This window comes from Mus caroli, chromosome 12, assembly GCF_900094665.2.
Source record: "Mus caroli chromosome 12, CAROLI_EIJ_v1.1, whole genome shotgun sequence".
Classification (NCBI taxonomy): domain Eukaryota; kingdom Metazoa; phylum Chordata; class Mammalia; order Rodentia; family Muridae; genus Mus; species Mus caroli.
In genome coordinates, this window is record NC_034581.1 from 105,369,773 (window position 1) to 105,385,113 (window position 15,341).

The 15,341-nt window shown below is 46.6% G+C and overlaps 1 protein-coding gene across 1 annotated transcript in view; it reads left to right on the forward strand.

Annotated features, from left to right (window-relative positions):
• Tecpr2 (tectonin beta-propeller repeat containing 2) overlaps window positions 1-15,341 on the forward strand; it is an 84,983-nt gene that overhangs the window by 33,161 nt on the left and 36,481 nt on the right. Inside the window, exons 6-9 of the mRNA XM_021178973.2 lie at window positions 5,776-6,088; window positions 8,666-8,798; window positions 10,997-11,329; window positions 12,472-13,487. Coding sequence (XP_021034632.1) covers window positions 5,776-6,088; window positions 8,666-8,798; window positions 10,997-11,329; window positions 12,472-13,487 — 1,795 coding nt within the window. The remainder of the gene's footprint in view (window positions 1-5,775; window positions 6,089-8,665; window positions 8,799-10,996; window positions 11,330-12,471; window positions 13,488-15,341) is intronic.

Genomic DNA, 15,341 nt, shown 5'->3' on the forward strand with positions numbered 1-15,341 from the left:
GAAGACATAGAACTCTCAGCTCCTCCTGTGCCATGCCTGCCTGGATACTGCCATGCTCCCACCTTGATGATAATGGACTAAACCTCTGAACCTGTAAGCCAGCCCCAATTAAATGTTGTTTTTTATAAGACTTGCCTTGGTCATAGTGTCTGTTCACAGCAGTAAAACCCTAACTAAGACAGGCAGTATCTCTCTTTTATCACCTGCTGGAAGAAGGACAACAAAGAGAAGGGTGAGAACTTAGGGCTCGCCACAAAAGAGCCATGTGGCAGAGGAACATACAAATAAGGCACTTTACTGTCCTCAGCAAGAGCATGAGCTTGTGGCCCTCCATAGCCACTTTGTGTGAGATGATGGGGAGGAGGGAGAGAGGGAGGCAGAACAGTGGAGGACTTCGCTGAGGAGGGCCAGGGTGTGGGTGTTGGGAACCTGCTTTTGAGAAGCTTTGGGAGCTAGAGGGACCACCTTGTATCCTCCTTTCTGTAAAGGGATGTTGTTGCCTGCACAGGTTTGGGACAGGATGACGGTGAGTTAACAGATGTTGAGAGGATGTGAGGAAGGCTAGAGAATAAGGAGATTAATAGGCATGGGAGGGTCTCTCCAGGACTGGTGGTGCCATTGGTGACAAGTGTCGAGGGAGAGGAGGATGAGGTGGTCAGACAAGACACAGCCAGCTTCTGATGTATTCATGGTCTGTCCCAGGCCCTGTGCTCTGCAGCAGCACTAGGTTTATTCTCCTCTCTGCTGGTGGTGGCAGCCTTCATATTAGAAGTTCCTCTCATACCCCTCTTTGGCTCCTATGTTCTTTTCTGAATACCTTCTTAATGTCATCAGTACTCTGGCATGCACTCAGGGAGCTGAAGCCTGTGGGTCTGCCTTCTGCTCTCCATATAAAGTATACTCTATGCCAAGGACTGGTCTAACCTGCAGAAACAAAGGAACAAGTCCCCCTCTCAGGGGACAATGACTTAATGCCTAGCTTGTGTCTCGGTGTCATTCTGTCATGGGCTGCCTTAGGTGTGGATTACAAGGATGAGGTCCATGTGCTTCATTCGGCAAGCGCTGAGGCTGCTTCATGGGCTGCTTCTTCCCAGCTGCCTTCTGCCCACTCCCTCACAGAACCCCTGAACACAAAGCATCCTCCAAGCCAGCTCTCTCGAGGACCCATCCTCATGTACAAATGCCAACTGTACTGTTGGGTGGCTGCTGGTGCCAACCTCATCCTCATCTTTCACATAGGCACACCCTCCTGTACCATGAGGTTTGCAAGGTTTCAGTTCACTGAGTGCAGGGTAAAACTCGCTGTGGTACATACAGCGAACAAAACAGAAGTGACGAGAAGTAAGAGGTCCCAGAAGTAGAAGGAAAGCAGACTTACAATTGGATCTCCAAACAGATTGTTACAGGAAAGGCAGGAGGGAGAGGCACTGGCTGCTTAACTAGAGTTCCTTTGGGCTTTTCTCTTTAGGGGGCCTCTCCAACACAAACCCACTAATAGCAAGAATGAGGCACAGTCCTATTACATAGCTGTCTATGAAAACTCTTTGCACTCAAAACAGTTGATTAGTCTAATGATCTTTGTTCTGAAGCTGAGTCTAACACATGATATCCCCCTGGATCCTATCCAGGGGGATTTAATTTACTAAGGTGCCAGCGGGGTCTAGTGGGATACCTTCATGCAGAGGAGCTCCCCACCTCCAGACATGCATCACCCTAGGGGTGATGGGGAGTGAGAAGCTGTAGACTGTGAGAGGATGGCACACAGGTAGCTCCTCACTTGGTTTTGAGCTTAATGGAGCTTTCTCCTCCAGTCTCACTCGACCTGGGGTATGGAAGTCACACTTCCTAAAGATGAGCTCACAGATCTCAGAAGACTGATAATGACTCACGCCAGTGCCCTCTACTATTTAGAGAAAGAACAAGCAAGGCGCAGAGTTGAACTTAACCTCTTCAGTTTGAACTCTGGTCGAAATCTGAGCGTTGACAAAGATGATAAATAGTGAGAGCTCCTGAGAATTTAGTTTGGGGCAGGGGCGGGAACCAGGTGGGTAGACTGGAGTAAGTACATTGCTGTAATCCAACTCAACAGCCCTACTCTGGAAACAACGTGGATGAACTCTCAGGCCTAGATGCTAGGAAGAGTATGCAAAAAAGAAAAGAAAAGAAAAAGAACAAAAAAAGCTCATGGCACCATCATTCAAAATTGTTTAAGACGGCCAGGCATGGTGGCACAGGTCTGTAATCCCAGCAGAGGCAGGCCTGCTCTGCCCAGTGAGTTACAGGCCATTCAGGGTCATATATTGAGATCCTGTTTCAGAAAACCAAACAAACAAAGAAAAAATAGTTTAAGAAAAAGGCTGGAATATAGCACAGATCAAGGATTTTACCTAACAGGTGTGAAGCTTGGGTCCCACTCCTAGTTCTGTACCAAACAAAATAATAATTCAAATACCAGCCCAGTGGCAGACTACTTGCCTAGCATGGATAAGGCCCTGAGTTCAGTCTCTAGCCACAAGGGAAAGAAAAAGAAGAGGAACAAAAGTCTTAGGTGGACTCACTGATAGAGACCTGTAATCCCCGCTCTTGCAAGAAGATCAGAAGTTCCATGTCACCCTGATAGTTATCCTATATAGCAATCGTGGACTAGCAGATTCCAGGCTAGCCTTGGCTTCAGGAAATCCTGTCTGAAAACAAATCAATAACAGTAACAATCTGGTAATAAGATTGAATAAATTATTTGTTTTTAAGATTTTATTTAGAGCTGTGCTTAGTAGTGCACACCTTTAATCTCAGCACTCAAGAGACAGACAGAGGCAGGGGGATCTCTGTGAGTTCCAGGCTACCTGGAGCTGTTTCACAGAGAAACTTTGTTTAGGAAAGAAAAATAAAAGAAAGAAAAGAAAAAGATTTCATTTACTTATTTTTAAGTGTGTGTGTGTCTGTCTGTCTGTCTGTCTGTCTGTCAGAGTAAGTACAAGTGTCTGAGGAGGCCAGTAGAGAGCACCATTTTCCTGGTTATAGGCTGTAAAGCTGCATTGATGTGGGTGCTAGGAGTCACACTCAGGTCCACTGTAAACCCAGCAGTGCTCCTAACACTGGAACACTCTCCAGCCCTGAATAAGTTATTTCTGATTAAAATGACAAAAACACTGTGTATGCAGCACAGTAGTAGCTGGGTTCAATTCCCAGTACCACAAAACCTAAATATTAGATTCATAGATGTGCATACTTCCCCAAAGCCATGCATATTCCAGTATCCCAAGGAAACATTTTGTAGTGATATTTATGTATTTTTTAAAAACTATATAAAGCCAAGTGTAATAGTTATAGAATCTAAGAGAGTGAGACAGTAGAATTTTGAATTTGAGTTCAATCTGGGGTAGATAATGAGATCTTAGCTCAAAAAAAAAAAAGGGATAATGTTAAAAATTGAATAAGTTGTGAAAATCTATACCGCAGTCAAAATGAATAAGCACTATAGTGTTTTTTAATCAAAAATACATTGGTTAAGTATAAAAGACAAATTACTTTAAATTATCAAAAAGTGGGTGTGGTTGTGTGCATGTGTGCGTGTGTGTGTGTGTGTGTGTGTGCGCACGCGTGTGCTATGTATATATTCATGTATAGAGCTTTAGCAGTTGAGAGCTCATACCTCTTTATACTAAGGATCTGTGTTCCTTTCCCATCATCTACATAGGGTGGCTCACCTCTAAGTCCAGTCCTAGGGGATCCTTGTGCCCTCTTCTGGCCTGTGTTGGCACTTGCTCTCACATACACATAATAACATGCAAAAAACAGATAATTAAAAAAGATTTTAATTATCCCTAAATTTAAAGCCTGCAAAATTATACATATGGCAGGCATCATTTATTAAAATGAAAGTGCTAAATCAGTATTGGGGTAAATAGGTATGTGTTGAAGTATCAGTAAAAACAAGAATGATGCCGAGCGTGGTGGCGCACGCCTTTAATCCCAGCACTCGGGAGGCAGAGGCAGGCGGATTTCTGAGTTTGAGGCCAGCCTGGTCTACAAAGTGAGTTCCAGGACAGCCAGGGCTAAACAGAGAAACCCTGTCTCGAAAAACCAAAAAAAAAAAAAAAAAAACCCAAGAATGATATCCATAGAATTCAGTGCGTTGGTCAGAATTTTGGCCGGGGTAAGTCGTTAGGAGCATAGAGCACATGCATGGTTCAGCTTCTAACTTGGTCTGAAGGCAGAGGATGGGTCCTTGGTGCACATTCCATTAGGCCGGTGATTCTCAACATATTTGGATCAAACGCTTTTGGAGGTAAGCAACCCTGTCACAGGGGTTGCCTAAGACCAACTGAAAATACAGATATTTACATTGTAATTCCTAACAGTGGTAAAATGACAGTTATGAAGTAGCAATGAAAATCATTTTGTGGTTGGGGTCACCACAGTGAGGAACCATGTTAACTGCATTAGGAAGCTTGGGGACCATTGCACTAGGCTTTGTGACATTTATTGCACATACTCTTTTTAAGAATTTTTTGTTAGATTTATTCATTTTATTTATTTAAAAATTTTTGAGGCAGTCTATCTCTGTAAAGTTGGACCCACAACTTATTCTGTAGACCAGACTGGCTTTAAACTCAGAGATCCTCCTACCTCTGCCTCCTGAATGCTGGGATTAGAGGCGTGCACCACCATGGCTTGCTAGATTTATCAGTCTTCTGTGTGTCTTGCTTGCATATCTGTATGTGTGCACTTGTGCCCATGGAGGGCAGAAGAGGGCATTGGATGGCATGGAACTACAGTTAATGGATGGCTGTGAATACCATGGGGTTGCCAGGAATCACACCCAGGTCTCTGCCAGTGCAGCACGTGCTCTCACAGCTAAACCATCTTCAGTTTTAAAGGTTTATTTATTTTATGTGTATGAGTGTCGTGTCTGGATCTCTCTCTCTCTCTCTCTCTCTCTGTGTCTCTTTCTGTCTTTCTCTGTGTCTCTGTCTCTCTCTCTGTCTCTCTGTCTGTCTGTCTCTCTCTCTCTCTCTTTCTCGCTCACTCGCTTGCTGGCACATGAGTACCTGGAACCAAAGGAGGTCAGAAATGGGTATCAGATCCCTTGGACATGAGTTATGGCTGGTAGTGAGCCACCACGTGAGTGCTGGGAACCAAACCTGGGTTGTCTGCAAGAGCAACAGTGCTCTAACCACTGGACAGTCTCGCCAGCTCCCACACATGCCCTTTTGTGTGTGTTGGATATTTCATAGTTTTATAAAAGTAATAGCAAGCTTGAAGTTGGGAAGGGAAACTGATGGGTTTGGAGAATTTCTGAAAGAGACATAGATGAGCTACTCCAGATGTGAGTAAAGCTTTTCATTCAAGAAGCTGGGGAGTGATGGTCACCATCGGGCTCTAGAAGGAGCAGCATGGTGAGCAGGGCTAGCAAGGGCAGCCCTGGACGGGGCAGCTTTTGTTCTGTAACAGAGGTTGTAGTAGTGGCCTCGTGGGGTTGCTGTGAGGATTAAAGGGAGAATGGACATAAAGTGTGAGGCACAAGCGAGCTGTGGTGGGAACTGTTGATGACACACAGGTGGCGTGTACTTGTGAAGGCATGGTGGAGCCTGGGTACAAGGATGCCAGTGTGACTTAGCGACCAACAAACAGTAGAAAGGACAAGAAAAAGCAATGATTTGTTATTCAGTAGATTCCTAGAGTTGATATCAGGAATTGACAATTGATCACTTCCAGTCAGTCCATGCCTGTATTTTTTTTCTTTCTTTTCATTTTTTTTTTTTCCAATTTTAGTACTGGGAAATTTGGTGCTTGTTTTATACCAGGACTGTGTAAGCAAAGCGATCTAACCCTGTACGCGGCCCGGCCTGGGCTCCGGCTGTGGAAGGCTGATGTCCATGGGACTGTTCAAGCCACATATATCCTCAAGGATGTCTTTGCTGGCGGAGTCACACCTTTTGAGCTCTACCCTCGTCTGGAGCCCTCTGATGGGGGAAGCTGCAGCTCGCCTGAGAAACACCTGGGGCTCGTTTCCTGCTTCTTCCGAGAAGGCTGGGTGTTGAGCTGGAATGAGTACAGTATCTATCTTCTGGACACCGTCAATCAGGTGTGTGGGAGAACTGCATCTGTCTTTGGGGGTCACAGGGCAAGAGGAGGGTACGTCCACAGGTGCTCAGCCACGGGGCTTCTAGGAAGATGGAAGGAGCAGTGTTAGACAACCAAGGAAATCAGACAGAGTTCTGTAATTTTTAGTTTAAAAAAAATGGTTTTTTTTTGATATTCATAGTCCTACACTGCTAAGAAATTAAAAATTTTGGTTTTTTTAAGCCCCAATTAAACTTGTTCATTATAATCTTTGATTCATTTTTTAAAATTCCACTTATATGTGTGTGTATGCAAAACCCACATGTGCCTCCTTGTGATCATCCCTGCATGTCCTGGCACCTATGTGGTGGTCAGAGGACAACTTGTGGGAGTTGTTTCTCTCCTTCCTCCTTGGGTCCCAGAGACTGAACTCAGGTATCTGATTTGATGGTAAGTACCTTTACCTGTGCCTGCAAGCCCCGTACCAATCAGCCTTCCCTTCCTTTTCTCTCCTTTCCATGTATGAATGTATGTATGAATGTATGTATGTATGTATGTGTGCATGTATCTTTCTTGTGACTGGACTCAGGGTGTTTGTGCATGTTAGACACATGTGCTGCCTCTTCTGAGCTACACCCCTCTCTTCCAGTTTCTGTGTTTTGTTTCAGTTTTGCATTTCACTCGTGGATGCTGAGCAAATGCTCTACTACGGAGCTATATAGCTCTGTTTTTGTTTTTGTTTTTACATTTTACTGTGAGGCAGGGACTCATTCAGCTGCCCAGGCTGATCTCGAACCTTTACTGTAGCCCAGGTAGTCTTTGAACTTTTGCTTGCCTTGCCTCAACCTGCCGAATACCTGGGATTACACTGTGCTTTATAGACCATGTGTTTCCTGACTACCAAATTCCAATGTAATCCCATCCAGTGAAGACTCAGACATGACAGACGCAATAACTCTGAGGACTGTCTCCCAGGCCTGGCGGTGCTGCCCAGGAGCAGGTTCCCCGTCCAGCCTGTTCTCCCCTGTTGTTTGGTTTGGTTTGGTTTGGTTTTTTACCCCTTTGTGTCTTAACCAAAGACAAGCATATTATTTTGCCTCCCCCCTCTCGTTCTTTTTAGAAACTAACTGACATGTCTTGGCAACTTTCCAGTACCATTACCTCATGGTAGAAAACAATTTCTGCCTAAATCAGGTGATAACAGATCACTCCTAGAAGCTGATTCAGGACTTGAAACAAAGCTGTTTGGTTTCAGTTACTTCTTGTCCTACAATCAGAGCTTCTGGCCTGCCCCACACCTTTCACCTCTAGAATCCAGGCCAGGCTCTCTTTCCTCCACATGACTCTGTGGGCCTGTGGCACATCTCTACAGAGAGTGTCCCCAGAGAATCAAACTCATCTGTTCCCACTGACACTTCTCTGGTTACCACCATGCTTGGTGACACTGTTGGTGCAGAGATAACTTGGCCCTGGAAGTCTCTGAGCTGCCTGTGTGGGGCACAGGTCTGGGTTATGGGGTCACCTTCTAGCCTTGCATTTGTTTCTTTGGTTTCTCCCATTGTGGATGACGTAACTTTTCTCCTGAGTTTCTGTGGCACTTGTTAATTACTGGCTTTAAGACATGTTGTAACTGTACATCAGCTTTTCATCTGAGCACTTCACCTGCGCCTCTCGGTGTATGTGTAATTAGCTGCCTAGGCAGGGAAATGGAGACAGTGTGTCTGTGAACAGACGCTATCTGCACCTCTGTGAGGTACCATGATTGGCAGCTTTTGGAACCTAATGTCATGTTTCCAGCTTTCTGTCAGGCCTACCTGAAAATTAGCAGAGAGCCTAGGCTCCATGTCTTCTGCAGTGAACTAATCTCTTGTGCACACTGTCATCAGTAAAGCTAAAGCAAGAACTGTTTTAGATTAGTGTGGACCCAGGATAATCCTTTGTAGTACCATCTGCTCTTAGCCAGAGACCATTTCCCTCCCTTCTTTCAATTCAAGAGCCTTGGGCTTCAAGACTTTCTTAGTAGGAAAGCACACAGTAGGGGCACTTGTTGGGTGGTGTATCATTCCTATCCTAGTCCATCCAGGTTTGTAGCACAGGACACACGGGACACAGGTTACCCACTCAGGATGACAGTGTTCACCAGCACTTCCTGAGGCAGAGCCTGCCCAGTGTGTAGAGTGGGAAAGGAAGCTCAGCATAGAGAACGCCTGCACTATGTACATGGGCTGAGGAACCGCCTGGGCTTTGGCTTGACCCTCCATTTTGGTGAGGCTCAGCATAGGCAGGATGACAGGTGGCTAGATTGGCCAGAGCCCCTGCCCTAACAGAGAGTATGAGCTTCACGTCATAAGGGAGAGAGCAGTGGGTCAGGAGGCAGTGCTGGGAGGTGGGAGAAGCTGCACCAGCCCTCATGGTGTCTCACTGCTAAGCTATGTGCGTGATGTAGGTTCCACATGTTGAATTCTGTCCCGCTGAGGGTTGAATTGCTTCCATGGGTTTCTAGGAACTGCCATGACAAAATCCAATAATTTCTCACAATTATTTTAATTATCACACCTGCTTGTTTATTGCCTGGTTGCATGTTTGTTTGTTTTAACAGGCCACAGTTGCTGGTTTGGAAGGACTGGGTGATATTGTATCTGTTTCCTGCACAGAAAATGAAATATTTTTCCTAAAGGGAGATAGGAACATTATAAGGATTTCAAGCAGACCCGAAGGACTCGCATCCATAGGTTTGTATTAACTGCCAAGTGTGCTGTGTGTGCCGTCAGTCCTCTGCTCTCTGGAGTGTCCATCCTGCTTAGGGTAGGAAACGTGCGCTGGAAGTCAGGTGCAGTGCTGCAGACCTTTAACCCCAGCACTCGGGGAGGCCCTGTCGTGAAGAACTGAAAAAGTTCTGTCATCGGGGTTTACGTGAACAAGGAGCTTTGTCATGGAGGTGACCTACTTTAATTTGTTAGGCAGTCTGATGGTGGTAGAGCTTTCTCCACCACCATCTAGAGTGTGAAGATGGGTGGTTGGGTGACTGGGAAGGAGAAATCAGAAACCACTTGACTCGTCCAGGTGCCCACCTGAGACTCTGTGTGTGGTAAATGTCGCTGAGGCACAGGGTTGTGTCGTTTTAAAACAGTGACATTTGTAATTTACTGTACATCTCTGGCCCTAGACACAGACTGTCCTTTGGGATTGTTATTTTCCCCTGTGCTTTGGATCTTATTTTATGGTTCGTGTAAACTGTAATGGTTTTTGTTTATTTGTTTTGATGTAGACTGGATCTTATAGCCCAGGTTGGCCCAAAGTTGCATTCCTTCTGACTTAGCCTCCCAGGTACTAGGATCACAGGTATCCGCCACAGAAGCAGGCTCTGGTCTTGTCTTGTCTTGTCGTGGTTGGTTGGTTTTGCAGGGCTGGGATTCAGCCCCAGCCTTTGCACGTGTTAAGTACACACTCTATACCTGCTAATGAGCAAAGAACTGTAACAGTGTTTTCAGGCAGCTTGGGGCAGCTGGGGCTTGGTGCTGAAGTTGCTTTTGGGGGTGATGCCAGCATGCCAAGGCATCCTTACCATTATCACTTATCTTCCCCAAAGTAGAGGGTGGGTTGGGGTGAATATTCTAAAACCAGGATTCTTATAAGAAGTGCATGTAAGGTTTATGAGCTGTATAAGAAGGTCCATTGTGGCTCAGAGAGAGCAGTGGCCTGGCACTGCTGCACGGGAGAACTTTTATCATCGGGGCTGACTGCTTCAGATGTGCACTGTCTGGTAGGGCATCGCAGGCCATCTGTGGTTTGAGGTACTTCAAGTGGTGGGTGCTACTAATAATTTGAATTTTAAATGTTAATTAATTTTAATTAATTTGAATTTTGGAAGTCACATTGTGTTAGTGGTTCCACATAGCACAGTACAGCTCTAGACCTAGTACTCCCACTACTTTCTGTGATCTTTGGCAAGTCACTGCAGAAAAGAGTTAAGTCTCCTTGCCAGTGTATACTCAGGCACCCACAGTCAGCCCAGTGACATCCCTCAGGAGAATGGTTGTACCTCAAGGATAAGAGTCCACAGCCGGGCATGGTGGTGCACGCCTTTAATCCCAGCACTCGGGAGGCAGAGGCAGGTGGATTTCTGAGTTCGAGGCCAGCCTGGTCTACACAGTGAGTTCCAGGACAGCCAGGGCTACACAGAGAAACCCTGTCTCGAAAAACCAAAAAAAAAAAGAGTCCATGAGTTTTCTTGATGGCTGTTGCCTGGCACCTTGTATAGTGCACAGCACCCCGTAGATGCTTGGTCAAAGTGCACAGCACTTTCAAGTTGTGGTGTTGAAATGGAAAGCTCTAGCCCTGGAGAGCTCAGTGCTTTGTTGAATGGAAGGAGGTCCACTGCAGTGGGACGTTTACTGGCTGTTTAACCCAGGACTCATGTCTCATGCTGGGCCGTCACCCTACTCCATGCATTGACACTGACCTCCATGTGTTCTCTGTTGGGAACCCACTCTACTGGGAAACGGCTTCTCTTCCTTGAATTTCAAGGAACTTAATTAGAATGCTTCTTAGATAATATCAAGGTATAATGCAAGCATAGTATAAGTAGGGAATTTAACTATACCCTTCTTGATATAGAAACATTTATAAAAGTTTCTAAAATTGAAATGAGAAGTGCTTTATATTTAGTGGTATTCTGTTACTGGTGGTGTTTGCAGAAGACAACTACAGTAATTATCTTACTGATCTTAACTTACTGAGCTTCCCTGAACACAAAGTCCCCTGGAATCTCCTGTGGAATCCTTTGAGTTTCCCTGCGTTTGGAGAATTTGGAATTGCTTGATTTCTTTAGCAGGATGAATTTGGCTGCTGGTGCCCAGGCTGGCAGGCTGAGTGCTGCACCCTGCCATCTCCCAAAGAGCCAGCTGTAAACCAGTCTCTTCTTTCTCAGTGAGAGACGGTCCGGAGATGACAAGATGCTCTGAGCAGGTCCATGGCCAGCATCTGGAGAAGTCACTGGGGGCCACTGTTTGTGAGACAAGACTTCGAGGCTCTTCTGTGGCCAGTTCCGTGGCCAGTGAGCAACGGAGCAGGAGCAGTTCACTCAACTCCACGGACAGTGGCTCTGGACTACTGTTGCCTGGACTTCAGGCTGCTCCTGAGCTGGGCCAGAGTGGTCAGCCATCCTCCCAGAGATTCAGTGTCATCAGCTCTGAAGACTTTGACCAGGAGCTTATTGTGAAACCTATCAAAGTGAAGAAGAAGAGGAGGAAGAGAAAGACAGGTACTATCCTCGGGCAAGGGCACACTCACTCGTGTGCACACTCACTCGTGTGGCACCTCAGGTAGCCTAGCCAGAACCTTTGGGGATGTACACATCAACTGGGAAGGGATGATGCTGTCACTGAAGGGCACTTGCCGCTCTTGGCAGACAGAGAGCTCCACACACTGAATGAACCCTTCCCGCACATTAACAGTGCGCACACACACACACACACACACACACACACACACACACACACACACGTAAGCATTCAGCAGGGTCTGTGTTGGTCGGGCATTTACCCATGCTCTCAGGCTCTGATCCAAAGGTCTGGATTTTGCTCTTTAATATTTAAGATAATACTTAATATAAGATGTTGGCTTACTGTGTATATCATTCACCAGACCAGAGACATTACAGACATGTGAGACAGTCACTGAAGCAGGGGTTCCTGCTGCTGTATTTGTTGGACATCTTAGATTCTGTGTTGGCATGTTACCAGATACAGGGTTTAACATAGAAGTATTTTTTTTTCTTTTTCTGAGGTAGATATCTGTGTAACCCTGGCTGCCCCAGAATTCACAGAGACCTTCCTACCTCTGGCCCCGAAGTGCTGGGATGGAAGCCGTGTGCCACCACCCAGACACAGAGCATTCTAAGCACTTCGCTCCTAGGGACTTATTGAGGCTTTGCAGCTAAGGGCTGCTGCGGCTGAAAGGAGCATTAGTGAGCGCTCGTGCGTTTGACAAGTTTAAAGGTTGGCCTCTAATCCATACGCGTCATTCCTGTTCCAACTTCTGAACATTGCACTAATGAAATTCGGTGTCTAGTGAAATGTCCATTCCACTGGACATTGCTGTACTAGGATCATTTTTACTTCGCAGGTTTCTTCTTTTTCTTCCTCTTCTTTTTATGGGGGTGTGAGAGCAGAGTCTCAGCAAATGACTGAGGCTAGTCTGAAACTTACTGTGTAGCTCAGACCGGCTCTAAAGTCATGAGCTTCCTCTTTCTACTTCCCAAATTCTGGAGCTAGAAAGATTAATTTATATCGAACTCAATATCCTTCATTTAAAATATTTTTTTCTTGAGCCAAATGCTTTTTCAGTACTCTGGTTGTGTGTGTAGAGTCATGCCTTACTGTGAATGTTCTCATTTTAAATCAGAAGGTGGAAGCAAGAGCACCTGCCCCAGTTCCCTCGAGTCAACCCCCTGCTCCGAGCTCCCTGCTGACAGCCCCCAGTCCCTGAACACAGACCTCTTGTCCATGACCTCGAGTGCTCTGGGCAGTAGTGTGGATCAGCTGAGCACAGAATCTCCAGAGCAAGAGAGCAACCTCGGGGGTGAGGTGAATGGAATCTCACAGGAAAACAGTGGTCCTGAAGCATTCCATGTCCTGGAGCTGCCTGGCCCTGCCCCTGGCCCTGCCTCTACCCCCGCGGATGAAGAAAACTGCACTGGGAAGGAAGCGTCCCAGTGTAGCCACACACAGGACACAGACCTGCTCAGTGGAGTGCTGACTTTACCCTTGCAGCCAGAGGAGGATGTGGGAGGTGCTGACATCATCTCAGGCCTTGACGAGCAGCCTGGTCCTGCTGCTGATGCAGCAGTACATACAGAGTTCTGCCTGCGGGGACAGAACAGCTCTGCTGAGGAGCAGGAGGCAGACACCATGGAGTTCAGTGACCCCCAGAGCACGTTTTCTGAAGCCCCTCTTCTGGACTCAAGTATGCTGCCTTCCAGCCTCAGCTGGCCCCCAGGTGCTGAGCAGTGGCTGCCTGGGATTGGAGTGTATGACATCACCACTGAGGAGGCCAGCCCAGAACCAGACATCCTGACCCATGTGGCGGTCCCTAGCCACCTGAGCTCAAATCCTTGGCATTTACTAAGTGACAGTAACACAGGTCAGAAGGAAACACCCACTTTTCAATGTGACATGGGAAATGTGGAAGGACAGGTGACTCCTCTTGCCTCTGCCACAGTGGCCAGCACCCATGCACATTGGCTGGACCAACCTTTCCAGGATCAGGCAGTGACATCCAGTGATGAGGAAGACATTTATGCCCATGGACTCCCATCTTCATCCTCAGAGACAAGTGTCACAGAGCTTGGAGCTAGTCGCTCTCTGCAGGACCTGAGCCAACCAGGTGCTGAGGAAACCACCCTGCTCAAGGCAGATCAGGTCTGTGTGCTGATGCAGGAAACATAACTAGTGTGGTGGCCATGGCAGCTGCTGCTTTTCCTTTAAAGAGCATGCATGGCAGACTCAATCATTTTCCTTCTTATGGAAATCGTAGTACTGCACAATCGTAGCTTTGAAGTCTGGGTTTGGGGGAATTTCCAATTCAGGGACTCTGAATCATTTGAACTATATTACTTCTGATCTGGCTCAGTTAACCTCCTACCAACAAAAGCGTAATCTTTCAAGGCCACAGCAGTGTGGGCACTTAAGGTAGCCTGAGGTCACTGGAACACCACTGTGCCGAGGACTGTTTGCTCTGAGCACGTATGTGATGGGTAGTTCCTGCCTTCCCCATAGTCCATCACTCGTAGGTATATCAGTGTGAACTGGGGGCCTCTCTAGAAATGCTGCTTCTGCAGTGTCCTCATAGTGCCCAGGACACACTGCAGAGTGAAGCCCCAGTCTGCTGTGGGGCCTCTTGACCAGCGCAATTTATTGTTCTTGGGAGTTTTATATTTAAAATTACTTTTAAAAAAGGGGTTTCTAACTCATTCTGTGCACCAGACTGACCTTGAACTCAGAATTCCACCTTCCTCTGCCTTCTGAGTGCTGGCATCAAAGTCTTGTGCCACCACGCCCAGCCCTAAAAATGATGTTTAAGTATTGATTTTCTTTGGCATGTAAGTCTTAGCAAATATGTTTGGCTCCAGAGCTAGCTGTGTACCAGCACATTCCCTAGTAGCTGATGTGAGGCCCACTCCTGCATCATCAGAGCTGAGAGCAACGATGCTTACCAGCTTGCACCATGTGCAGCTCTGGGCTGAGCACTTCACACACTTAAATCACTTCTTTAAAAACAAACTAGGGGGCTGGAGAGATGGCTCAGCGGGTGAGAGCTCTTAGGTCAGAACACTGACTAGTCTTCCAGGGGTCCTTCCTGAGGTCAATTCCCAGCAACCATCTGTGATGGGATCTGATGCCCTCTTCTGGGGTGTCTGAGGACAGTGGCAGTGTACTCATAAATAAATCAATCTGTAAACAGACAAACAAACAAGCAAAATAGGCCCCAGGTTTAGTTGCCCCCGTTGCATGGAGGAGGAAGTTGAGCCTCAGAATAGTAAAGTAGTGTATGCACCGGATCACGTTACAAGTGAAGTCAGGGTAGCCCAGGACTCCCCCATTGTCTGTAGAAGTGAATGTACAGAACTTGGGCGGCTTGTTCTGCATCCTGTGTTCATCTTTTCAGTGCACTGCTTCCTAAGTGCTCTTAACTGACAGTGTATGTGTCCATGCTGGGAGCTCACTGCAAGTGGCAGCTAGCTGTCGCTATGGGAAGAGCTATGGGAAACCACAGCAGTGTGGTCACCTGATATAGAGTATTAGTTGGCAGATGACATCTGTTGGTATATCTTAGAACTTTAGCTTAAGAAAGCTCTCACCCATGGAAAAGGATCCTGGAGCTCTGAAGTTGTCTACCAAGCTTTGCTGTACCTGGTCTTGCTCCAAATAGCAGAAAAGCTGAGAAATGTTGGGTTGTTTGCTTGTTTGTTTGTTTGTTATAGGACAAGGGCTAAGTGAAAAGTTTGCTATGGTGAACAAAGCCAGGTGGAGAAAAGGTAGAAACCATTCCCTTTCATAACACTAGCTTCCATATCAGGTGTTTGTACAAGTATGTCTAAAGTAAACCTTTTTTAGCTTTGACTTTTAAACAAATCCTAGCACCATGGGACCAGCATGACAGGTGAGTGGGTTAGGGCTGACACCAAGCCTGAGGACCTGAGTGCCATCTCTAGGATCCATGTGGTGGAAGGAGAGAAGCAGCTCTCACAAGTCTTCTGACTGCCACACATGTGC